Source organism: Hyaena hyaena, unplaced genomic scaffold, assembly GCF_003009895.1.
Source record: "Hyaena hyaena isolate Hyena2069 unplaced genomic scaffold, ASM300989v1 scaffold_202, whole genome shotgun sequence".
In the NCBI taxonomy this organism is placed as follows: domain Eukaryota; kingdom Metazoa; phylum Chordata; class Mammalia; order Carnivora; family Hyaenidae; genus Hyaena; species Hyaena hyaena.
In genome coordinates this window covers 1,801,271-1,826,654 of record NW_024080832.1, presented here as the reverse complement: position 1 = coordinate 1,826,654, position 25,384 = coordinate 1,801,271, and the positions used below count along the sequence as shown (strand labels likewise).

The window sequence follows — 25,384 nt, the reverse complement described above, 5'->3', positions numbered from 1 at the left end:
ATCATTGCACAGCCCACTTTGGATCCTTTGTCCCCGTACCTCTGCCCCTCCCCCACTTACATTCTCTCAAAAATAAACAAATACTTTTTTTAAAAAGCTACAGAAAACAATACACTGGGGGGGGGTGGGGGGTGGGAATCAATGACTGAGGCAGTATTCCCTTGCCACCAATTCCAAGAGCTGAGGCTTTGCGACTCAGGACATGGTGACAAGAGTTGAGTAAACTAGATTGAGGCAGTGAAGGTTTTACTGGGAAAAGAAAACGGGTATGTGTGTGGGGGAGGGGTGGTGAAATGGAAAATGATAAAGGTGTGTTGGAAGGCCAGGGGGAAATGGTCCTGGGAACCTGAAAACAAGGAAATTCAGCTTATCCTGATGAGGCAGGGTCCGGGGAACAAAGGCAGGGTGAGGCTTGTCAGGGACATGGAAGCAGAGGGAGAACTGGAAAGGAAAGCCCAGGTGAAGAAGATTCTGGGGTGGGGTACAGAAGTCCATGAAGAAGGCCAGTGGATCCCAGGGTCCAGGACATCAGAAGTTGGGCTTGTGCTTCTTGAGCTCCACCATTAGGTGATGAATGTTGATGAGCTCAGCCCGGGCAGGGAGAGCTCGGAGCTGGGGCTGAGAAAGCACGCGGTGGAAGCGATGATAGAGCTGGATCAGCTGGGTCAAGGCTCCCTGGTCAGAGAAAGTCATGGAAAGATCATGGCGGGTGGTGCTAAAGGATGATGTTAGGAATCAGACTAGGGCTCATCCAGAACTTTGATCATGCTGGTAGCTGAAGATCAAGGGTCACTTGGAGGATACTAAACCCAGGGAAAAGAGGGAAAACAACTAGCGATAGGGGGTGGGGGGAAGTGAGGACTGGGAGTTGCAAGTCACCTGGATGATACTGGTCCCATTTCTGAAGTTGGTGAAACTCCGCATCACATCCTGACTCAGAGACTCCACTGATGATTTCCAGGAACTACCAAAGCCACGGATCAGCTGAGTAACCCGAGCTGATGGCAGGAGGAAAGAGAGAGGGTGTCAGGGAAGGACTTGGCTAGGGTGATCTTTGATCCTCCCCCAGGCACAGCCTTCCTCGGCATCCAACCCCATTTTCCTGTTCTATCCTCCTCACGGGATCTGTAACCTCTCACTTTTCTCTTCCACTCGCCTTACCGCTGAACCCACCACTACCGCATCATCCTCATACCTTCTTCCCCTCGAAGCCGCTCAGCCTGTCCACGCTCAATCAAAGCCTCAGCTTCCTTCACAAATGCCACCAGACCCCCAAAAGGGGGAGACAGCAACTCTTCAATGAATTCCTGTAGAAACACACAAACACACACATATACGCAGGGTCAAGTGGCCCTGGTGTCAGCACATTTCCTCACTTGTGGATCATGACTGACCAGGTCCTCAGAACACTCCCAGAGCAAGTTATATACTTTAGGACACCACTGATCTCAGGGGTAGGGGAATTCTCCAAGGATCCCCTTCTTCAAACACAAAAACCAAAAAACTAAACTTGAGCTGGAATCAGTGCAATAATAAACTGGGGTCAGGGCCAGGACCAGAGGGGTGGATGGCTGGGAGAAGCAGGGCTACCAGAAGGCACATGGCCATACCAAGTCTGCTATCTGGAAACAGAGTCTGACGGCAGACCCAGGTGGAGAAGCAAAGCCTGGGTCTCTCATAAGAACCTCGAAAAGGTGCTGATGTAGATCCAAGTGGACTGCATCTTTCAGCTACTACAAAAGCAGAGGTAAATCCTCTTGAAAGAAAATATCTTCAGGGCGCCTGGGTGGCTCAGTCAGTCGAGTTTCCAACTCAATTTCAGCTCAGCTCATGATCTCAGACGCATGGGAATCAAGCCCTGTGTCAGGGTCCATGCTGAGCATGGAGGCTGCTTAAGATATTCACTCTCTCCTTCTTTCCCTCTCCCCAGCTCATGCATTCCCTCTCCTCTCTCTCTCAAAAAAATAATTAAAAAAATTAAATTATTGGGGCGCCTGGGGGGCTTAGTCGGTTAAGTGTCCGACTTTCGCTTAGGTCATGATCTCGCGGTTCGTGGGTTCGAGCCCCGCGTCGGGCTCTGTGTTGACTGCCAGCTCAGAGCCTGGAGCCTGTTTCAGAGTCTGTGACTCCCTCTCTCTCTGACCCTCCGCTGCTCATGATGTCTCTCTCTCTCTCCTAGAAATAAATAAAACATTTAAAAAAAAACTTTTTTTTAAATTAAATTATTAAAAAGAGAAAAATATCCTCAATCCCATTTTAGGCCCATATGATCATAAGATCAGGCAATCAACTCAAAGGTAATCAGACACATATGAAAGGAAACTACTGTGAGAATCAGTATAGACAGTAAGCAATGGCCTTAGATCTGCAAAGACTGCCAACATCAGAACTATCAGATGCACAGTGGTGGTGCATTCTGTATGAGACGTTCAAAGAAGTTAAAAATATAGACACAGAGATGACCACTCGACAAGATTAGGAATGGACACACTGGAAACAAAATGAAATTTTTAAGAAATGATTTAAAAATCAAAAATATTTTGCAGGGCACATGGGTGGCTCAGTCAGTGAAGCATCTGACTTCAGCTCAGGTCACAATCTCGCAGTTCTGGAGTTGGGAGCCCCAGAGCCCCACATCAGGCTTTCTGCTGTCAGGGCAGAGTCCACTTCAGATCCTTTGTCTCCCTCTCTCTGCCTCTCCCCGCCCATGTTCTCTCTCTCTCAGAAATTTAAAAATTAAAATTAAAAATTAAAAATATTAAAAAAATTTTTTTTAACATTTATTTATTTTGGAGAGACAGAAAGAAACAGAGCATGAGCATGGAGGGGCAGAGAAAGACACAGAATCCAAAGCAGGCGCCAAGGCTCTGAGCTGTCAGCAGAGCCTGATGTGGGGCTCAAACTCACGAACTGCAAGATCATGACCTGAGCTGAAGTCAGACACTTAACCAACTTAGCCACCCAGGTGACCCCCAAAAGCATTTTTAATTTAAAAGAGTCAACAGGTTGGGGCGCCTGGCTGGCTCAGTCAGAAGAGCATGTAACTCTTGATTTCAGGGTTGTGAGTTGTGCCCCATGTGAGATGTAGAGATTACCTAAAAACACATACATAAAATTAAAAAGTCAACAGGTTAAACAGCAGATTAGAAATACCTGAAGAATGATACAGCGAACTGAAATTTATAATTGACTTAGCGTGCAGCACACAGATAAGGAGATGGAAAATCTTGAGACACTGAGAGGTACAGAAGTCCAATTCATGGATGCAGCTAGTGATCACTGACGGTTACTGACAGTAAAGGAGCCAAGACATATGTGCCCCTGCTGAGGTACACACCACTACCTCTCAATTACTCATGGAAAAAAAACAAATTGCAATCTGATCAAGCCTTTTGATCGAACTACACACTTACAGGAGAAAAGGAAGTGTTTAGCCACACCGTGGAATGCAATCTACAAAATCCAGACTACATGACAAATAACTCACTGACTCAGTTTCTTCCACAGATAAAGTGCAGAGGACGGGAGCAAAGACAGAAGGGCACTCTACAGATTAAAAGGAGACAAATGAGTGGACCACACACAGATGTTGATTTGAACCATAAAAGCCACTTATGAGGTAACTGGGAAAACCTGAATAGTAGCCCCTCAAAATAGGGTTTTTGTTTTTTTGTTTTTTTTACAAATAGTTTGTCAAATTAGTTTCCACATAAATAGGATCATTTTTAAAAAGCGTGACATGTTGTGTTTGTGTGTGGGGGGTGTTATTTTTATTTTTTTAAAGACTTATTTCTAAGTAATCTCTACATCCAATGTGGAGCTAGAACTCACAACCCCAAGATCAAGAGTTGCATGCTCCACAGATTTAGCCAGCCAGGCACTCCACATGTTGTGGTTTTGAAAACACATCCTGATACAGATGAAGTGATGACGTATAAGATTTAATTCAAAATAAAGGTGGGGGAGGCAGACACGGGAGGATGAGCAATGGGTGCTAACAGAGATGAAATAAAGCTGTGCACCGTGGTTGCCGATTAAAGATCTGTGATTAAAGATATCTACGTTAGCGTCTGAAATTCCCTACATAAAAAGTTAAAATTGGGGCACCCGGCGGGCTGAGTCAGTAGAGCATGCAACTCTTGATCTTGGGGTTGTGAGTTTGAGCCCCGAGCAGTTTAAGTAGAAATTGCTTAAAAATAAAATCTTAAAACTCAAGCTAGATAGTTAAGACCTGGTAGGGTAAAAGTTCAACTTTTAAAATAAAATCTACTCCTATTTAAAAATAAAACCTTTTCTACTCTTCCCACGAAACATGCACTTATATCCACTGAAAGATGTCAGGTAATTAATGAGACTGGGTAGAGATTCTCAAGAATGGATCTTTCAATAATTGAGGGATCTTTATTTGGGATAAAATTTTGAACAGAGATTAAATAACCAAATTTAACCTATTCTAGTTGCCCAAATGCCATTACCCACTCTGAACCAGTATAAAGGTGGGGGGGGGGGGTGGAGGGATGGCACACAGGGAGAATACTGCACAGGGAAGTTCAGCTAAGAGAGATGAGATGTCCTGTCTAACACAGCAGCCGTGACTCACAGGTAGCAATCAATCACTTGAAACGGGGCTAGTCGTAATTAAAATATGCCATAAGCATAAAATCCATGCCATACGTCAGAGACCTCATATGGGAAAAAAATTTAAACAAATAACTACCAATTTTTTATTAGTTATATGTTGAAATAATGATAGTTTGGATATAGTGGTTTACATAAAATACGTTAAGTTCATTCCATCTAATTCTTTTTACTTTTTGAAAGGTAGCTACTAGAAAATTTAAAATTACTAGTGTTGCCTAGGGCACCTGGGTGGCTCAGTCAGTTAAGTGTCTGACTCTTGATTTTGGCTCAGGTCATGGTCTCATGGTTCATAGAATCGAGCCCCATATTGGGCTCGGCATTGACAGCGCAGAGCCTACTTGGGATTCTCTCTCTCCTTCTCTCTCTGCCCCTTCCCCACTTGCACTCATAGTCCCTCCCTAAATAAATAAGTAAACTTAAATAATATATGATTACTTACATGGCTCCTATTTATGGCATGTATTGTATTTCTATTGGAAAGCAGTGATCTAAGACATGAATAAACTTGAAACTCTCTATCAAGCAAAAGAGAATGTTCCAATAGCCGAGGAGCCGACCAGAGGGAAACGGTGCACTGGGCTTTGGCTAGCAATCTTTCCCACTTATCAAGAAGCACCCCGCCAAAAAGGACTGAGAGAGCACCGATGCTGGCTGGCCCCTACCCCATGCTGGCAAATCTCGCAGCACCTCAGCTGCTCTCCGCACAGTCAGCTGGGCTAAGCACACCTCTGTAGGATCAGGAGCTCCAGAGAACTGCAGGTCTAAGGGCAGAGCTGACATTCTCGCTGGCTACCTAACTGCAGGTGAGGACAACAGTTTCCTTCCTGGTCTAATTACATGTTTATTTTACTAAAAAGAGAAAAAAGAATGGGAAAGTTTAACTTCCGGCTAACCCAATCCCAAGAGAGAAGAAGGAAAGGAGAAAAAACAATGTCAAAGAAGATACTGGCTATCAATTTTCCCAAATTAATGAAAAAGATAAATTCAAAGACCCAGGAAACACAAGATACCAAACAAGATAAGGAGAAATCCACATCTAGACATATTGTGATAAAACTTCATAATACCAAAGAAAAAAATGGGTTTTTATAGAGTAGTCAGAAAGAACAGACTTTAGAAACAAAAGTATTAGAACTTTTAGAAACAAGAAACAAAAATTAGAATAGCAGCAGACTTCTCCACAGCAATGACTTAAGCTAACAGTAGAAAATCATCTTCTAAATGTTGAGAGAAAATAACGTAAGTGAGAATTTTACAGGAAGCCTGCAAAACTATCTTTTTCGAACAAAGATGAAATAAAGGCATTTATATAAAAACAAAAGTGAGGTTTCCTACCAACAAACTTCCACATATGTATTTCTCTAAGATGTACTTCAAGAAGAAAAAAATGACTACCCCCAAGAGACTGAACTTTACAAAAGAATAGTGAACTAGGAAACATGCATAGAAATCCTAATAAATGTCATCACTGTAAAATGGCAACAATTAAACGTAGAACGGAAATAAAATACTAGGGGCGCCTGGGTGGCTCAGTCGGTTAAGCGTCCAACTTCAGCTCAGGTCATGATCTCACGGTTTGTGGGTTCGAGCCCCGTGTCGGGCTCTATGCTGACAGCTAGCTCAGAGCCTGGAGCCTCCTTTGGATTCTGTGTCTCCCTCTCTCTCTGACCCTCCCCTGCTCACGCTGTCTCTATCTCTCTCTCTCAAAAATAAATTAAAAATTTAAAAATTAAGAAAAAAAGAAAACACTGGTCAAAAATTAGCATAGAAGGCAGAAGGGGGAGGAGTGACTGGAGCATTAATACCTTTTCAATGTTTTAAAGTCTACATGTTGTTTGGGAGAGGAGTAAAATATTAAGTTTAAGCATTAAGCTAAATATGCAAAGAAAAATTTAAAAGACAAATTCTAAAAGAATAAAGTACAAAATCCAAACAATTATCCCTGCTCGCACTCTCTCTCAAGATAAACTCTAAAAAAAAAATTCCAGCTATATACTATTTATAAAATACTTAATTTTTATATCATTTTATTTATTTATTTTCATTTTAGAGAGAGAGAGAGAACATGAGCAGGGGAGAGGGGCAGATGGAGAGAGAGAGAATCTTCAGCAGGCTCAGCATGGAGACTGATGTTGGGCTTGATCCCATGACCTTGGGATCATGACCCGAGCCGAAATCAAGAGTTGGATGCTCAACTGACTGAACTACCCAGGCACCCCTAAAAAGACTTAAAATGTGAAAACATAAAAAGATTGAAAGTACAAGAATGGAAATTAATTAACAGGCAAATATTAACCAAAATAAGCCCGATAGAGCTATGTTAATACCAGACACAACAGGCATGAAGACAAAATTAGTCGCACTAAAGTGGGTCATTGTATCATGACAAATGTTTCAAGTCACCAATAAGATCTAACAATCCTAAACTTTTTTTAAAAAGATTTTCTTTTTCAGTAATGTCTACACCCAGTGTGAGGCTTGAACTCATAACCCTGAGATCAAGCGCTGCATGCTTCACCAACAGAGCTGTCCAGGTGCCCCCTGCTTCTAAACTTTTAAGAATTTAAAGGGGCACCTGGGTGGCTCAGTCGGTTAAGAGTCTGACTTTGGCTCAGGTCATGATCTCACCACTCGTGGGTTTGAGCCCCGCATCCGGCTCTGTGCTGACAGCTCAGAGCCTGGAGCCTGCTTCAGATTCTGTGTTTCCCTTGCTCTCTGCCCCTCCCCAACTCACACTCTCTCTATCAAAAATGAATGTTAAGGGGCGCCTGGGTGGCTTAGTCGGTTAAGCGTCCGACTTTTGCTTAGGTCATGATCCCGCGGTTCGTGGGTTCGAGCCCCGCGTCGGGCTCTGTGCTGACTGCCAGCTGAGCCTGGAGCCTGTTTCAGTCTGTGACTCCCTCTCTCTCTGACCCTCCCCTGCTCACGCTGTCTCTCTCTCTCTCCTAGAAATAAATAAAACATTAAAAAAAAAAGAATGTTAAAAAAATGAAAAAAAAGAGAATTTAGATAAAACAAAACTATATAAAGCAAAATTTGATAGAACTATAAAAAAGTGACAAATGTACAAATTTCAAAACATCTCTCTCAACTACTGATAAGTACACACACAAAAAATAATCCTTTATGATATAGATAATGCGAGCAATAAAATTAAAAAGCTTGGATCTCCACATTGAGCAATTAAAAAATACAAATTCCTCTCAACCATGCATGGAACATTTATAAAAGTTGATTACTAATGTACTGGGCCACAAGTGAATCTAAACAAATTTCCAAAACTCAGTAACAAAAAAACTCACATTCTCCACCTACGATGTAATTAATTGAGACATTAATAATAATAAAAAAAAACTCTTTGATAAATAAGAAACCAGTTTTGGAAATTTAAAAATACTCCTCCTAAAATACTCCTCCAAAAATCTCACAGATCTAAGAATAATTGAAATACTAAAATTCTTAGAACTTATTTTAAAAGTGCTACATATTCAAACCTACAGAATTCAATAAAAGCAGTACTTTGAGAGAATTTCATTGTTTTAAATCTTCTCAAATGCTTTAGCTGGCAAGTTCTATGAAACTTTCAAGGAAGAGATCATTCCAATCTTAAACTCTTTCAGAAGAGAAAGAAAGAAGGCAGAGTTCCTTTCTACCTCCTCCTGCAAATCCAATATGATTCTGGTACCAAAAGCATACAAAAACAGACAGTATAAGGAAAGAAAATTAGTGGCATCACCTATGCACAAAGAAACAAAAATCCTAAATGATTAGACAAAATCCAGAATGGTTTAACATTCTTTTTTTTTTTAACTTTTTTAATGTTTATTTATTTTTGAGAAAGGGACAGAGAGAGAGACAGTGTGACTGGGGGAGGGACAGAATCAGAAGCAGGCTCCAAGTTCGGAGCTGTCAGCACAGAGTCCGGCATGGGATTCAAACTCATGAACTGTGAGATTATGACCTGAGCCAAAGTCAGATGCTTAACCGACTAAGCCACCCAGGCACCCCTGACATGGTTTAACATTGTAAAGCCCACAAATGTCATAAGCCATAAAACTGATAAAGAAGAAAAACCATGTAATTACCTCAACCACTGCAGAAAAAGCATACATTCTTGTTTAATATATTCAATACTCATTCAAGATATTTAATAAACAGTAACTCTTGGCATACTACAAATTAATATCAAGTGTTGGTGAGGATGTAGAATAAAATGAACCCTCATTGGTTGAAATGCAAACTGGGGCAGCCACTGTGGAAAACAGTATGGAGGGTCCTCAAAAAATTAAAAATAGAATTACCCTATGATCCAGTAATTCCACTACTGGATATTTACCCAAAGAAAACAAAAACACTAATTTGAAAAGATAACATGCACTCCTATATTTATTGTAGCCTTATTTACAATAGCCAAGATATGGAAACAACTAAAGTGTCCACCAATAGATGAAAGGACAAGGACTATGTGGATACAATGGAGTATTAGCCATAAAAACAAATGAAATCCTGCCGTTTGCAATGATATAGAAGGACCCAGAAGGTATAAAGCTAGGTGAAATAAGTCAGTCAGAAAAAGACAAATACCATATGTGATCTCACTCATATGTGGAACTTAAGAAAGAAAACAAAGTCAAAAAAAGAGACGCACCAAAAAACAGACTCTTAAACACAAGAGAACAAACGTGGTTGCCAGAGGGACAGAGGGTAGGGGGAAGGGTAAAATAGATTAAGGGGTTCAAAGTACATTTATCTTGATGAGCACTGAGACATGTATTGAATCATTATATTGTACACCTGAAACTAATATAACACTGTACGTTAATTAGCCTTGAATTTTAAAAAATGAAGTAATTATTGATAGGTAATGAAAAACTTGTAATGATAATAACTCTTGGCACATTAGGGATTGAAAGGAATTTTCTTAACCTGAGAAAGGGTATCTATAAAAAGCAAGGTTACCCTTAATGGAGAAATGATGAAAACGTTCTTTTTAAAACTAGGAAAAGATAAGGGTTCTCACTATCATCAGTTCTACTCAACTATTCAGCTTTGTGTCAGAGGTACTAGCCAATATAGTAGGAGAATAAAGACATAAGAAATTAAAGGCTTAAGGGGCGCCTGGGTGGCTCAGTCGGTTAAGTGTCCGACTTCGGCTCAGGTCATGATCACATGGTTTGTGGGTTCGAGCCCCGCGTTGGGCTCTGTGCTGACTGCAAGTTCAGAGCCTGGAACCTGCTTCTGATTCAGTGTCTCCCTCTCTCTCTGACCCTCCCCTGCTCATGCTGTCTCTTTCTCTCAGAAATAAATAAAACATTAAAAAAAAAAAGAAATTAAAGGCTTAAGGACTAGAAAGGAATAACTAAAACTGTCAGGCCTACATAAAACATGCACACACTATCTCCAGAAACGTTATTAGAAATAATAAGGAGGTAGGTTTGTATATGGCCAATATACAAAAATCAATAGCATTTCTTTTTTTAAATAATTTTTTAAGTTTATTTATCTATTGAGAGAGAGAGAGAGCGTGCACACATGAGCAGGGGAGGGACAGAGAGGGAGAGAGAGCATCCCAAGCAGGCTCCATGCTGTCAGCACAGAGTTCCATGTGAGGCTCCATCCCATGAACCATGAGATCACGTGAGCTGAAATCAGTTAGTTAAGCGTCCGACTTCAGCTCAGGTCATGATCTCATAGTTCTTGAGTTCAAGCCCTGCATCAGGCTCTGTGCTGACAGCTCAGGGCCTGGAGCCTGCTTTGGATTCTGTGTCTCCCCCTCTCTCTCTCTGCCCCTCCCCTGCTTGTGCTCTTGTCTCTATCTCAAAAATAAACAAACATGAAAAAAAGAGTCAGTCTTAACTGACTGAGCCACCCAGGCATCCCCAAAAGCATTTCTACACAGCAATTCAAATAAGAAAATTTCTTTTAAAAATGATAATATTTTAAGTAACAAGCTTATTTTAAAAAAAAATTCTAAAAGAATAGGTCAGGAAGTCTGAACAATTAGAATGAAAAAAAGTAGTAATTATTCCTAGTAATTCCTAGTACTCCCAGTAATTATTCCTAAATGTGGACTCATTCCTACATAGGAATAACTACAGTAACAACTCCTAGTACACTAGAGATTGAAAGAAATTTTCTTAACCTGATAAACAGCATTTACAAAAACACAGCAGCATTCCTCCTAACAGGAAAATGATGAAAGCATTTCTTTTAAAATCAGGAACAGGATAACTCCTCTATTCAACTGTTCAACATTGTCAGAGAGGTCCTAGCCAGAACAGTAAGAGATCAAAGATGTAAGAAATTAAAGGCAAAGGAGTAGAGAGGATTCCTTTACTCCTAGTAGGATGAAATCTAGATGTTACACCTACCGAGGAATAATTGACAAAAGATCTGCAAAGTCTTTGTGCTGAAAATTATAAAAGGTTGTGGAAAAATATTAAAGATGGGGTGCATGGGTGGCTCAGTCGGTTGAGGGTCTGACTCTTGATTTTGGTGCAAGTCATGGTCTCACAGTTCATGAGATCGAGCCTCACAATGGGCTCTGCACTGGCAGCTTAGAGCCAGATTGGAATCTCTTTCTCCTCTCTCTCTGCCCCTCCCCTGCTTGCTCTGTCTTTCAAAATAAATAAACATTAAAAACAAAAAGTTTAAAAAAAGATATTGGGGTGCCTGGGTGGCTCAGTCAGTTAAGCATCCGACTTCGGCTCAGGTCATGATCTCACGGTTCGTGGGTTCGAGCCCCACCTCGGGCTCTGTGCTGACAGCTCAGAGCCTGGAGCCTGTTTCAGTCTGTGACTCCCTCTCTCTCTGACCCTTCCCTGCTCACGCTGTCTCTCTCTCTCTCCTAGAAATAAATAATAAAAAAACATTTAAAAAAAAAAAAAGAAAGAAAGAAATAAAACATTACACAGGGGCGCCTGGGTGGCTCAGTCTCGGGTTGGAAGTTTGAGCCCCACACTGGGTGTAAAGCCTACTTCAAAAAAGAAAAAAAAAAAAAAAACCTTAAAAAATAAAACTAAATTATTATTGTCTTGCCATACTTATATATATATATATGCCTTTTTTTCTTATATATTTTTAAAAGCAAGAACACGGTAAACACAACATATAGGTCAAGGTGGGACCATGAGAAGCAAGGAAATGGGGTGAGGAAGAATTCAGTGTTTGATGCTGGTTACTGCCAAGGTATGTAGTGGCTTCAGGAGCATATCATTAGAGAAAAATATAGAAGAAAGTAAAGCCAACCAATAGTTTCAAGTTTGTGTACCTAAAATCCTTTAACTGTCGCTCCCCACACAAAGACACCCATGCACACAGAACGGAAAACAGCACACAAGACTGTCCCTTTCTTCTTCCCCACGCCCCTACCTGTGTCCGAGCATTGAGCAGCTGCTGGAAACTCTCAACCTCTTTGCTGTCATCTGCAGCCCGCTCCTAAGGGATGACAAAGGGAAATCTCAAGTGTGGGGAGACGCAGCCCTTCACTTCAGGATATCCCCTTCCTGCCACATTTACTGTACTTGGCCAGGCTTTGTGCCAGACGCCAAGAATAAAACACGGAACAAAACCAACATCGTGCGTGTCCTCAGGGAGCTAACAGAGCAGTGGGGGAGGCCACAGTGTCCGGGAAGGCAGGGAGGGAGCAGCGGCGTCTGTACCATCAGCACACCCAGCATCATGTCATAGTTGTTGATCAGGAAAACCAGCTGCTCCTTCCTTGAGGAGAACTCAGCTGCCACTCGGAGGACAAAATTCTCCACTTCCACCTGGAAAAGTCAGGAGGAGGAGGTGACACAAGGAGGCAAGGACGCACAGCCCTCCTCACACTCAGGCCGCTGCGGCAGCTAGGCTGCTGGGAAGTTGGCCCTGCCACCCCTCACCTGTAGCTGTCCCAGCAGCTGCATTGTCCGCTCATTGGGAATCGTCTGATTGATGCTGACAAGAGCAGAGGAGAATTCTGCATATCGGCGTGTGATCTTGGGGAGACAAAGTGGGAAGAAAAATCACACCAACTCCCTGGCCCAAGTCCTGGGAGCTGCCCAATCAACCTCTGTGACTCCTGCCCCCTATCCCTCTGACCAACCGTGCCCAGCTCACCCTGAGTTCACACACACTCCTACACTGCCCCCTCACGGTATGCCCAGACACCCAGCCAGGCCCACAGCGCAATGGACACCCGGCCAACCCCCACAGTGAAGCTAGAAGCCCTGCCTTTCAGAACCCCTTTGTTACCCTTGCCCTGTCTTACATAGTGGGGCCGAGTATCCAGCCCCCCAAGGCGCTGAGGGTCAGTGCTTCGGACACTCTGGACATTCATCTCCAGGATCAGCTCAAACCGTGGCCACAGCAAGGCAAGCACCTGCTCCCAGTACCTGCAGGCTTAATCAGAATCAGAGATCAGGTGGCAAGAAACGTGGGGGTCCTGACGAGCACTGGGTCATGTATGGAATTGTTGAATGACTATATTATACACCTGATGCTAATAGAATGCTGTATGCTAACTAAAACTTAAGGGGCACCTGGGTGGCAGTCAGTTAAGCGTCTGACTTCGGCTCAGGCCATGATCTCACGGTTGGTGAGTTCTAGCCCCAAGTTAGGTTCTGTGCTAACAGCTCACACCCTGGAGCCTGCTTTGGATTCTGTGTCTCCCTCTCTCTCTGCCCCTCCTGTGCTCATGCTCTGTCTCTCTCTCACAAGAATAAATAAACATTTAGAAAATTAAAAATAAATAAAATAAAAACTTAAAAAGTCAGCAAGAAATATGGGGGCATCGTGAGGGTTTCGGTGGGGGAACCCAATTAACAGCTGATGGCTGGTGGAGGCAGGACTGATATGAAAGCTGAGTCAGAACGCAGTACTGTCTCCAGGCAGATGAATAGAAGTAAGAACCAGGTATCAGGTCAGTAGCAGTCCAAAGGTCAGGGCACAGTCACGTAAGATGAAGGGTTCAAGGGCAGCAGGGCACCAGGGACCAGAACTCAGTGACCTGTCCAGGGCAGGAACATCCCTCTTTGCTGCAATGTTGCGGAATCGGAGGACAATATGGATACAGAGAAAAACAGCAATGGCATCGTAGCAGTCAGTGAGATAGGACTCCAGATGTTTCTACGATTCAGGGGGAAAGAGAAGATTGGAAAAGAACGTTACTCTGTCATTCCCAGCGGTAATGGACAAAAAACGTGCTCCTCTGGGGAGGTGGCACTGGAAGGGAGAGAGAGGTGTGTTCTCTCAGGAAATGCTCCCTCCTTCCCTGTCCACTGGCCACTCATGCGGTGCTGCTGCCTTGCCCATAAGGATCTCTGCCCACAAGCCCATCACAGCAGAATTCAGGGCTGAGCACCATTTTGGGGGCCCCTCTGTTTTTAGATGTTACTGCCTGGGTGTGGGTCAGTACTAGGGTAGCCTCAGGACCCCAAGCTTTGGGGGTTTCATCTACTTTGCGAGTACAAGGTTTAGACATTTTAGAATAAGAGGATCCTGGTTTCAGTACCACCAGAGCTAGGACTCCACGATGGTGCTGAAGAGGACTGAGGACAGAGAGGTCTAAGAGCACAGGAGTTGGGGACCTTACCAGGGTCATGCTGAGTGTGCGGCCCATGACAGCATTGAAGAGGTCGTGCGCAGCCGAACCAGACACAACAAAGAATTCACAGATGAACAGATATTCCCGGCAGGAATTGTCGAGGAGAGCGTAGTGCTGGCTGCGGAAGAGGGCCTCGAATGGATACTAGGATGGGAGGGGTAGAGAAGAGAGACAGAAGGGATGGATCCCCACACTGACTCTCCACAGAGAGAGCTGGAAAGCCAGCAAGCCTGGGCAATGAGAGCTCAGGAGGCCCTTCCTATCTAACCCCTGTGCAGGCTGCGAAACAGCATCCTCAACGTGTACTGAAAGGAGGAGGGACAAAGGGCATAAGAACCCACCCCCACCTGCCTTTCTATGCCTGCCATCACCTCCACAGCCTGACTCATGACGTGTCATTCCCCTCAGCCCATCTCTCCCTCTATATGCCCTGAAGTCAATGGTCTCAACCCTCCTCACATCACAGAACGCCTGGGTGACCCGAGAAGGCCCCTCCCAGATCTGCGGGGACTGATACAGGGGCCTGCGGGGTGGGAAGCTCTGCCCAGGTCTGGCCTTCCCCAGAGCCCCTCACGACAGACTCTTGTTCCTTCTCGTACCCTCTGTTCTCCCCGCTGGGCAGTGTGGGGCACCAGGATGGGGGCCTCCAGTTCAGTGGGGGAGATGACAGAGCCACGAGTCCCCAGGGTGAAGATGGTGTTCCTGCTGCGGAGGGAAGGCTTCGAGAAGAATCGTGAAAGGTCAGGGTCAGGGAAAACAATAAGATCACAACTGTGACAGACTCAGAGAATCAGTGCCTTCAGGGACCGCAGGCAGCTAGAGACAGCCTAGATGTCTCTCCTTCTCAGTACCGGGCGCCCACTCCACCTGACACCTGCGAACAGGCTTCAGAGAGCTTCTGCCCTCCGTGATACCATATGCAAAACCACGCATCAAAATGATGTGTGCCTTTTTCTGGGGAGGAAGGCCACAGCCTTCATCATATTCTCAAACGCTTTGATTACAGAGAAACAGGCAAGAAGCAATGCCTTTGAGGCTGGAGCTGGAAGTACCCTCACTGTCAAGGCCTAGTATGTGAGTTCCTCAGCTCTAGGATATCTTTCTTTGCTGTGTCTTCCACACCCATTAGATCATCCTTCTCAGCAACCTCTTCATACTAGCAAAAAGAGAAAAGAAAACTGGTAACCATTTCTTCCTACAGCATGATAAAAAAATTTTGTCCACTGTCCAGCCTTGCCCAGAGGTGGTCCCTCTTCCCAGCCCATGTTCCTAGGAATGCCTCTCTCCTTGGCCTCACCTGCACCTTCATGAGCCGCCCCAGGTAAGAGCGATAGTAAGACAGGTAGATCTTGCTCAGTGTTTCCACATATTCATCCCTGATCTCCTTTGCTGTTGCTCGTTCATTGCCCAGTAGAAACTGATAGAAGAACCTGGAGGGGCCAGGGATGAGTCAGTCTCCCTGCCTCCCCAAGAAAGCAGACACTACAATGGGCTGCTCATTAGCTCAGAGGTCACCCAAAGCCCTTCGTTCAGGCGGTGACCTGTATTTCAGCAGTGCCGTCTGGGGGATCTGATAGTTGGTCATTGGTTTTCTGAAGGAATAAATCTTCTGAAGGATGAATTCTCGGATCTTCGTCACTGCCTAGACATGGGGGACCAAACACATGGCATGAAGCTGCAACCTTATTACCGTCTGGGAAACAGTGGGGGAAGTACCAAATGTTAAATATCAGAGGATGAAGGGTAAAGAATATCTCTTCAGTGTATCTTAAAATTTTCAGGGGAACCCAGAGACGTGAGGATGAGCTCTGCCAGGTAAAGGTAGGGTGAAGTTTTGGGGGCAGGCTACAATGAGCGCTGCCGGGGAAATCTAGGTTGAAGGTGTCAGGAAGGGTATTATCATCTCTGGGGTATCATCCCCATCTCTCACCTTGACCCGGAGCCGGTCGAGTATGCCTCTGACATCTGCACAGGCTGCTGTGCCTCTAGCCTCCTGCTCTCGGACTGCAGCTGCCTTGGCATCTAGTTCCTGTAGCTGCTCCAGGAATCTGGGCTCTGTCACTGGCGCCTCCAGAATTGCCCTGGGTAGCAGGGATGGGTGGAAAGGGTTAGGACAGAGACCCAGACATCCCTAGACCTCAAACCAAATCCTTTACATCCAGCCTGTCTCTCCCCCTTCTTACACTGTATCATGTACTCAGGACACATGTACAAAGGTTTCTGTTCCTGGAACCTTCCCCCCACCTCCCATGCCCATATGCCTTGAACCCCCTCACTATATGCCTGACCCTGGATGATTCCTAATCTTGGATGCCTAAAGCTTGCATCAAGATTGAAAGGGTTGTCAACCCACCCATCAGTTTCTGGAAGGCATCTGATGACAAGAAGCCAGGAGACCTACATGGTAAGTAGGGTAGGTCACTCTAGCCCATCTACTTCCTACAGACATTGTGACTCTTCAAACTGGCAACTCACGTGATCAGAGCAGAGGGCACTATCAGACCATCGACAAGTTCCCCAAGTTTCCCCCGAACTGCCTGGCGGTTTCGAAGCCGAATGTTCATGGCTCCTGACTGTTCCTGCAGTGTCCGGATCTCAGAGCTGATAGAGCTGAGGTCACTCTGAAAAGCCCCCAACATCTGCTCCATGCGCTGGGGGGAGGACAGAGATGTTGCTGGAGCACCACGGGTTGGTAGGGGACAAATGGACCACCTAAGTTTATTGGTTAAGTCTTCAGTATCAGTCCATGAGGGTAGCAGGTGACGAGGCAAAAGGCACCCCAAAGGTCACTGGCAAACAACATTAGTTATGGCAGTAACAACAAAAAAGACTGTTGAAGTCATCCTAAAAGTGAATCTAACTATCCCCAGCTGAGACTGATCACCTAAAGAAAGGCGCCAGAGACCATGATCTGGTTCAGGGTTATCAGGGATCGCAGGTCATGTTACTAACCTCAAGAACAGCATCACAGGCTGTGATCTGGTTGTGCAGAGATGCTATGTTCTCACTCTCTTGGATATCTGACCCACAAAAAGTCAAGGGGCTTCACCATAAAGTTGGAGATTCTCAGACCTGCAGGACCTCTCCAGTTTCTCCCTGAGATGACAGACACTTCAGAGAGAAGATGTCAGGCCCCGCTAAGCTGCCTGCACCATACTCCACAAAATCCCTATTTTAATAACATCACCCTTTTTCTCTACTGGAGGATACAATCCCGAATGGATTTCTGCTCAATCTGCTGTAACTCCAGCTCAACCTGCTTTGAATAGTGTCGGAGATCCACACCCTGGGAGAACCGAGACACGACAGGTTAGCAGAAAGTCGCAGTGAAGGGACACTGGGACAGAATCAACACAGAACTACAGAGTAAGACACCAGGGTAACATTATAAGCCCAAGAGACTATTGCCTTTTTTAACTCTTTGAGGGGAGGGTAAGTGGAGGGACAGATCAGTATAGCTGAAAGCCTCACCGTTTTAAGAGCTTCCTTGACTAATTCATCCTCCAGATTTGCCTGAATGTGAACTGGAAATAGAAGTTTATTATAAGGGTCCAGGTGCACAGCTCCCCCTCCCCCAACTAATCATCTGTACACCAATCCCAGTCTTATTATTTCCAGCCCCCTTGCCTCTCAGATCTTCATAAGCAGTCTGCATCCATCCTATCACTTACCATCCACTTCATCCAGGATGAATTCATCAGAGGAGATGTCCAACTCTCCAAGTTGCAATGGCTCCTGAAGACCAGGACCACCCCCCTGGAGATGGACAAGTTCATGGGAAAGGACACAGGAAGAACATAGGGAGAACAAATACAATGGGATAATCCACAACCTTCAAGTCATGGAGGGAGAGGACAGCTAGAATTTTACTGGGGAGCCATAGGTACTGAGTCAAAAAATCCGAAGAGTCTCACACTGCACCCAATCTACTACCCGGGGCTTCTAGGTAGGGAACTCACGGAGAATAGAGGTGTCCCAATGGGGAAAATCAGGAGTTGCAGAGGGCAGAGCAAAACTTACAGCTGAATGCAGGATTCCCCAGACTCCTGCTATCTCAGGTGTTCTATCACAATCCCTCTGGGCAGCATCAGCCTTTCTAGAAATGTCAGCTAACACATAGCTTTTACTTGCGTGCCGGGTGCCACTTTTCATATACTCATTCATCTAACCATAATCGACAGTCTATATGGTAAGTCTTATTATTTCGTTCACCTTATACGTGTACAAACTATGATCCAGAAAGGCTGGTTAACTTGCCCAAAGACACACGGCGTGTAAGTGGCAAAACTGGACTTAGAAACCAATCTGACTATAGAAGCCATGTTCTTAACCTTTACACTACACTGCTTCTCTATCTTGCCCCCAAATCTGGAAATTGTGCCTCTGGAAATTGACGCTTGGTCACTCTGTTTCCGGCTCAGACTCAAGTCCGATCCCAACGACAGGTTTGGAAAGCCAAACAGGTAGCATCATCGGTAACAGCCGCGCTCCCACCCTTGTGCCTAAACCCAGCCCAGTCGCGGCTTTCTGACTCGAGGACGACCAGACAAGACTCCGTAAGAAAAAGAGCCCCGCGTTCTCACCAGCGGGCCCTCCTCCTCTTCCATATCGGAGGCCCCAGCCCGCAACATCAGCTCTCGGGCTGCTGCCGCCATGGTCGCAGCGGCGGCCATTCCCCGCAGCCTCACTTCCGGCAGCTGTCAGTCGCTAAGTCCGCCCCTGGAGTGGACCTACAAGTTCTAGAGGGTCTAGCGGGCTGCAAAATCGTGCCCAGATATTTGAATTAAGTTGCTTGACTCCAGCTTCCCCTTTTCAGCCCAATCACTTCACCTAACTGAAAATGGGAGTTGGAAGTCTTAAGCACTATCCCATCTCGGAACCTTTGCAGCCCTCACACCCAAGAACTTTACGAACCGTAAAGACAGGACGCACCGGAAGTTGTGGCCACCAATAGAGACTCCCAGAAGTCGCGTCGGCTCTGACGCAAGCAGTTTCCGGAAGTGCTACGACAAGGTCGCTCCGCCTCTTCCGCCTGGTAGCTATATAAGGGTACGACGTCACTTCCGTTCTCTCTTCCACAGGAGGCCTACACGCCGCCCCTGGGGCTGCCGCCATGGTAAGACTGGGGTTAGCGAGGGGATCTGGCGACATCGGAATCGGGACACAGAAAATCTGCTATTAGGTGGCTAGAAATGGCCTGTCCTCGGGGTTCGTAGCTTTCTGTGTGAGTCTTTGGATGGCGCCCCTGGGAAGGAACGACTAAAGACATCTGGAGAGTGGGCCAAAGGAAGAGTCACTTCCAGGGCACTCGAAAGGGGCGAAGGGGTTGGGCGTGAATGGGGACGTCCACTTCAGAGTGTCTACTTCAGAGTGTACTTTTGGGAACGGGCAGAAGACCTCCCCCCTCCCAAACGTTGCGTTTTCCCGGGCCTGAACACTTCATGTCCTGCTGTCTGCAGCCCTCAGGAGTTACGTTGTGCGAAAACTGAAAGGGGGGGGGTCGTTGCTCACTGTACGACAGATTTAACGTTCCTGTTTGAGGTTACTGTTTGATGGTAGTATTTTCATGGTGTCTCATTTCTCCCCAATCTCTGTCAGTCTCTAGTAATCCCTGAGAAGTTTCAGCACATTTTGCGAGTACTCAACACCAATATCGATGGGCGGCGGAAAATAGCCTTTGCCATCACTGCAATTAAGGTAAAGTAGGGTAAGGAATGGAGAATAAGAATGAAACTTAGATTAAGTTGTAAGTGAGGCAGGGTTGAAAAAACACATCCCAATCAGATAACCTTGGCTGCCGGGTTAAAAAAAAAAAATGGTTAAAAAGAGTGATTAATCTAATCCCTCACCACATTTACCACAAAAGGTAAGTAGAGAAAGCCAGAGAATAGTCTCAATATAAGCCAAGATACTTTCAGGGGATGGGGAGTGGGTTGCTTTGTATACCTGAATTCACTAAAATTTTACTGGATCATCAGCCATGAATATTTTGTGAGGTTCTTTTTTTCTGATCCCTACAGCAGTGCCTCATAAGAGCAGCCATCACTGTAAAAATATATATGTTGTAGAAATTGTATAATCGTACTTAGGAAGGCCAACAGATACCAAGCGTGAAGAAACCTATTGTTGGGAAGGAGGAGGGGTGTCACTACATCATGAGCAGGGCATTTAACTCCAATGCCAGAAGTGAATGAGATGCATTTCTTGTTTCTGTTGATGGGAACCAGTGTTTGGTTCATTGTGTGAATAAAATTGGTGCATAAGCTTGCATGTTTCACTTCACCAACCTGATGTGAACTGGCCTTCCGAATGGAGACATTATTCTATTGGTTTTTTGGGGGGGGGCGGATTTGGCCCATATGTGTAATTGTGGAATGGCTGAATGTGTTTTCTGCCCTTACGTGGACATCGTGGGGGTGGGATGGTCCTGTCTTGCTCACAATCCCCAGCTCCTGGTAGATGTATTTATGCGGTGTTAGGGAATGGATCCAGGATACTGTAGCCTCGTCTCAGAAAATTTAAAGGAAATATTACATAACTCATTAATTTAGAATTGCAGATCCTAGCTTTGATTCATAAGACTGATTAAATTCCTCTGCTTTTTCATGTTAATACTGCAGGAAGCACAGCTTTGATTTGTTTTTAAATGGTATACAAAAAGATTAGTTTCTTTGGTTATGTGAAACTACTAGGACAGTGTAAACTACAGTACCTTTTTCAGGGGGTCTATGAGGTTTAAATGGGATAGTGAATACAGATGGGCACAGCTTAGAAATCTATAGGGCAGGTTCAGTACCATGCAATAAAGTGAATCGAATGAATTTTTTGGTTTCCTTACATATGCAAGTTATAATTAAACTGTAATCGATAATAAGTGTGCTGCAGGATTATGTCTAGAAAAGTGTACGTACCTTGATTTAAAAATACTTTATTGCTTGGAAAAAATGGTAACCATCATGAGCTTTCAAGGAGTCCCGATCACAGATGACTATAATGAATATAATATTTAAATAAAGTTTGACATACTGTGAGAATTACCAAAATGTGACACCAGCACAAAGTAAGCAGATGTTACTAGAAAAATGGCGCTGATAGACTCGTTCAACACAGAATTTGCCACAAGCCTTCATTGTGTAAAAAAAAGAACAAAAACCACAATATCTTCACAGTGCAATGAAACAGCATGTGCCTCTATAAAAGATGGTGGTGGTTAACAGGAATGCTTGTGTTAATCCTTTTCTGCTGCGTTTTTGAAGTTAACCGGTTTTGTATTTACTTTCATTAAATTTGTGTGTGGTCCACCTAACAGTTTAATCGAAGGCCTTTAAGGTAATTTTAGGAATTTTGTAATAAGTGTCTTAGGGGTCCTGATGCTTTGCTTATCCCTGGGAAAGGTAATTCTTAGAGAGAGATGGTACAGAGGTTTTTTGCTAGCTGTGTGGAGAGCCAGCAAGTACAGCTAGCTCTTCTCTGGTGAAAGAACTAAAGCTTCGAGAGGGGTCTTTTGCTAAGGATCCAGAATGGAAGGGCAATAATTGGAAAGGAAGAGAGAAGTGGGGGCTGGTATGGGAAGGGATTCCTCAAAAGATGTTAAACAAATGGTAAGATTAATTGGATGGGGAAGGATAAAGAATGGAAATTAACACAAGCAGAGAGCATGTTGAGAAATAATACAGACCTTATAAGATTATTGTATGCCATGATCCCTTCCTAATTGTTTTGTTTGCGCTTGTAGCTATTTAAGGTTGGCTGGTTTTCTGCTTTTCCTCTAAAGCAGGGTAATACTACCACCTATAGGCTATCAGGAAACCTGAGAAGTACTTAACTGGCCATGTTTGAAGAATTCATGTCTTGTCCCATGAGTAACACTGCACTAAATACTTTATGAGAGTAATTCTAATTTGGTGTCAGCTCTTCTGTGGTCCAGGCCTGTGGGCCTGGTGAGTGATGGTCCCGAGTATACTCTTATGGATGGAGAAAACAGGTGGTCTTGGCAGAGAAGAAGGGATCTAATGTAGGAAGTTGACAAGTCCATATCAGTCCGCAAACAGGCCTTCAGAAATTTTTATTTAAAAAAAATTTTTTATGTTTTTTATTTTTGAGAGTCAGAGCATGACCAAGGCAGGGTCAGAGAGGGAGACAGAGAATCCAAAGACAGGCTCTAGGCTCTGAGCTAGCTGGCAGCACAGAGCCTGACAAGGGGCTCAAACCCACGAACTGTGAGATCGTGACCTGAGCCAGTCAGATGCTTAACTGAGCCACCCAGGCGCCCCTTTTCCCTATCATTTTAAGGTAAATTGCAAACATACTATTTTATTTGTAACTCTTCATTTTTTTTTTTTTTTAAGTTTATCTGTTTTGAGGGAGAGAATCCCAAGCAGGCTCTGCGCCATCAGCGCAGAGCTCTACATACGAGGCTTGAACCCACACCGTAAAATCATGACCTAAGCTGGAAGTCAAGTTGGGACGCTTAACCAGCCGAGCCACCCAGGCACCCCTGTTTGTAAGTCTCAAATTTGAAAGAGACTTAGACCTTAATTTTTCTGATAATTTGATATTCTAGGTCACTTACAGAGAGGAAATAACTCTTCATTTCCTGGGGCTGCTGAAACAAGCTATTTGTTGGCTTAAAACAACAACAAAACTTATTCCCATAGTTCTGGACACCAAACAGCCAAAATCAAGGTTTCGGCTCCCTTAGAAGTCTCTAGGAATCCAATCACCTGGTGTTCGCCAGCAGGCCATCCTGTTCCTTGTCTTGTAGCTGTGTCACTCTTTTCTCTTACATGGTCTTCTTTTCTCTGAGTCCTCTCCTTTTGTGAGGATACCAGTCATTGGATTCAGGGCCTGCTCTAATCCAGTCTAACCTCATTTTTTTTTAACTAAGTATGTTTGGAATAATCCTTTTTCCAAACAAGGTCACATTCTAGGATTCTAGGTGGACATACAGGGCGATGGCACTATTCAGCCTGGCACACGATCCTTCGCCATTCAGACGTGTTTGCTTCTTGAGTTCAGGTGGCAAGGTGTACTGGTGTTGGTGTTGATACAATGCCACCAGCTTTAAGCATTAGTTTCTTTTGAGTTTGGTTTGGGCAGTTAGATGACCTGTGGCCTGGTCATCTCTGAGCACTGACCATTAAGTTTGTGAAAACTTAATTAGAAAACTGATCATTGAGACGAAGTGACTTGCTTGCCCAAAGAACTATGACCCTTAGAGACCCAGAGCACCACAATCCCACCCCTCGATCAACCCTCTTCCCAAAAGTCCCTAGTCTTGCTGCTGTGGTGCTGCATCCGCTTTGAGAACCAAGCCTGTGGTCCTCCACAATGCAGAGACTAGAAGGTTGCACTCTTGGGTGCTGCTACAGTGTCTTAACAGCCTGCACTCGACAAATGTGTGTGCTGAGCAGTGTGAAAAGATCTGCTTTCTTTGGACCTGCCCCTGAATAAAACTTGTTTTTAATGCTTGCTTGCTTCTTTTTTTTTTTTTTTTAATGTTTATTTTTGAGAAGAGTGCACGAGCACAGGAGGTCAGAGGGGGGTACAGAATCAGAAACAGGCTCCAACCTGTCAGCACAGAGCCTGATGCAGGGTTCGAACTCCTGAACTGCAAGATCATGACCTGAGCTGAAGTCAGTCACTTGACTGAGCTACCCAGGAGGCCCTGAATAAAACTTTTTCTATTTAATGGTTAGACTTTGTATCTAGAAAAGCATAGTGGGCTGGGTGGTTGCAGGCTGAATAGCAGGGCTACAAAAGAAAGCCAAAAAAATCAGACTCCGCCCCAAATTCCAAAACTTCTCCTCAGGGTGTGGGGCGAAGATACGCTCATGTGGTGTTGAGGAAAGCGGACATCGATCTCACCAAGAGGGCAGGAGAGCTCACTGAGGATGAGGTGAGGACAAGGAAGGGGGGCTGTGGGTTGGGCCTGCCTTGGAAGGGAGGCCGTTTGTATCTCACCCTTGTCCTACCTGACAGGTGGAACGTGTGATCACCATTATGCAGAATCCACGCCAGTATAAGATCCCAGACTGGTTTTTGAACAGACAAAAGGACGTGAAGGATGGAAAATACAGCCAGGTGTGTATTGAAATGGGAGAGATTAGAGAAAAGGCAGGGTGTCCAGTTAGAATTAGTCATAGGAGGTCAGTGGGTAAAACATTACTCACTCTTCCAAATCCAGGTCCTGGCCAATGGTCTGGACAACAAACTTCGTGAAGACCTGGAACGACTGAAGAAGATTCGGGCCCACAGAGGCCTGCGCCACTTCTGGGGGTGAGTGGGGGTGGGAGTCTCCTCTTCCTGCCTGCCCTGAGACTCCCAGAGGTTTCTGGTGCCCCGCGTTCTTTACAGGTGTTTCCTTTACATGGTATATAATTTGTGACCCTTCTCTTTCCTCACCTGCAGACTTCGTGTCCGAGGCCAGCACACCAAGACCACAGGCCGCCGGGGCCGCACTGTCGGTGTATCCAAGAAGAAATAAATCTCTAGGCCTTTTCTGTTAATAAATAGTTTATACACCTACGGCTTCCTTGTATATAGTTCTCTCCTTTCTTCTGGGGACACTGATCCGGAAAGTTATCACACTGGGCCCTGTGGGTGTTCTCTCCTGTTGACGGCCTCACTCTGCTACCCAAATCAGGTGTGCTTGGTCTAGGGTAAAGCAATGGCGTTGCCCCTCCCTGCGCTACCAGAAATAGCACTGGTGCTCACCTCTGTCGTTTGCCGTAGAGGTAACGCTCAGCCAGGAGGGGGAGCCTAAGGCAATTTCAAGACACTCAGGTTGGGGGGTGGGGCAGCGTGGCACCTTTTTTTTTTAAACTTTTTTATTTCTGAGAAAGCGTGAGCACGGGAGAGGGTCAGAGAGAGGGAGATACAGAATCTGAAACAGGCTGCAAGTTCTGAACTAGCTGTCCGCACAGAGCCAGACGGGAAGCTCGAACCCACGAGCCGTGAGATCCATGACCTGAGCCAAAGTCTGACGCTTAACGGACTGAGCCACCCACGTGCCCCAAACCTAGCTGCTTTTTTTTTTTTTTAATGTTTTATTTCTAGGAGAGAGCGTGAGCAGGGGAGGGCCAGAGAGAGGGAGTCACAGACTGAAACAGGCTCCAGGCTCTGAGCTGGCTGTCAGCACAGAGCCCGACGCGGGGC

At 44.9% G+C, this 25,384-nt stretch overlaps 2 protein-coding genes across 3 annotated transcripts; one reads left to right on the top strand and one right to left on the bottom strand.

Moving 5' to 3' along the window:
• Positions 1 to 229: 229 nt before the first annotated feature.
• On the bottom strand, positions 230 to 19,131 carry VPS52 (VPS52 subunit of GARP complex). The gene is made up of 20 exons (XM_039241780.1): positions 18,811 to 19,131; positions 17,899 to 17,983; positions 17,699 to 17,751; positions 17,438 to 17,513; positions 17,180 to 17,247; positions 16,703 to 16,878; positions 16,158 to 16,308; positions 15,769 to 15,869; positions 15,525 to 15,657; positions 15,326 to 15,383; positions 14,827 to 14,960; positions 14,216 to 14,371; positions 13,631 to 13,749; positions 12,893 to 13,016; positions 12,525 to 12,620; positions 12,303 to 12,410; positions 12,013 to 12,078; positions 1,196 to 1,307; positions 880 to 998; positions 230 to 675 (listed from the first exon to the last, which is right to left on the bottom strand). The coding sequence occupies exons 1-20, from the start codon at positions 18,898 to 18,900 to the stop codon at positions 529 to 531; spliced, it is 2,172 nt and encodes a 723-aa protein (XP_039097711.1). The 5' UTR covers positions 18,901 to 19,131; the 3' UTR covers positions 230 to 528.
• On the top strand, positions 18,873 to 24,757 carry RPS18 (ribosomal protein S18). Of its 2 annotated transcripts, none has more exons than XM_039241782.1 (6): positions 18,873 to 18,883; positions 19,826 to 19,924; positions 24,039 to 24,125; positions 24,209 to 24,310; positions 24,414 to 24,505; positions 24,638 to 24,757. In XM_039241782.1, exons 1-6 carry the CDS (start codon positions 18,881 to 18,883, stop codon positions 24,711 to 24,713), a joined length of 459 nt encoding a protein of 152 aa, XP_039097713.1. In that variant the 5' UTR covers positions 18,873 to 18,880; the 3' UTR covers positions 24,714 to 24,757. The 2 variants fall into 2 exon arrangements, with proteins under 2 accessions (XP_039097713.1, XP_039097712.1); XM_039241781.1 differs by lacking the exon at positions 18,873 to 18,883 and adding an exon at positions 19,271 to 19,343.
• The last annotated feature ends 627 nt before the right edge of the window (positions 24,758 to 25,384 follow it).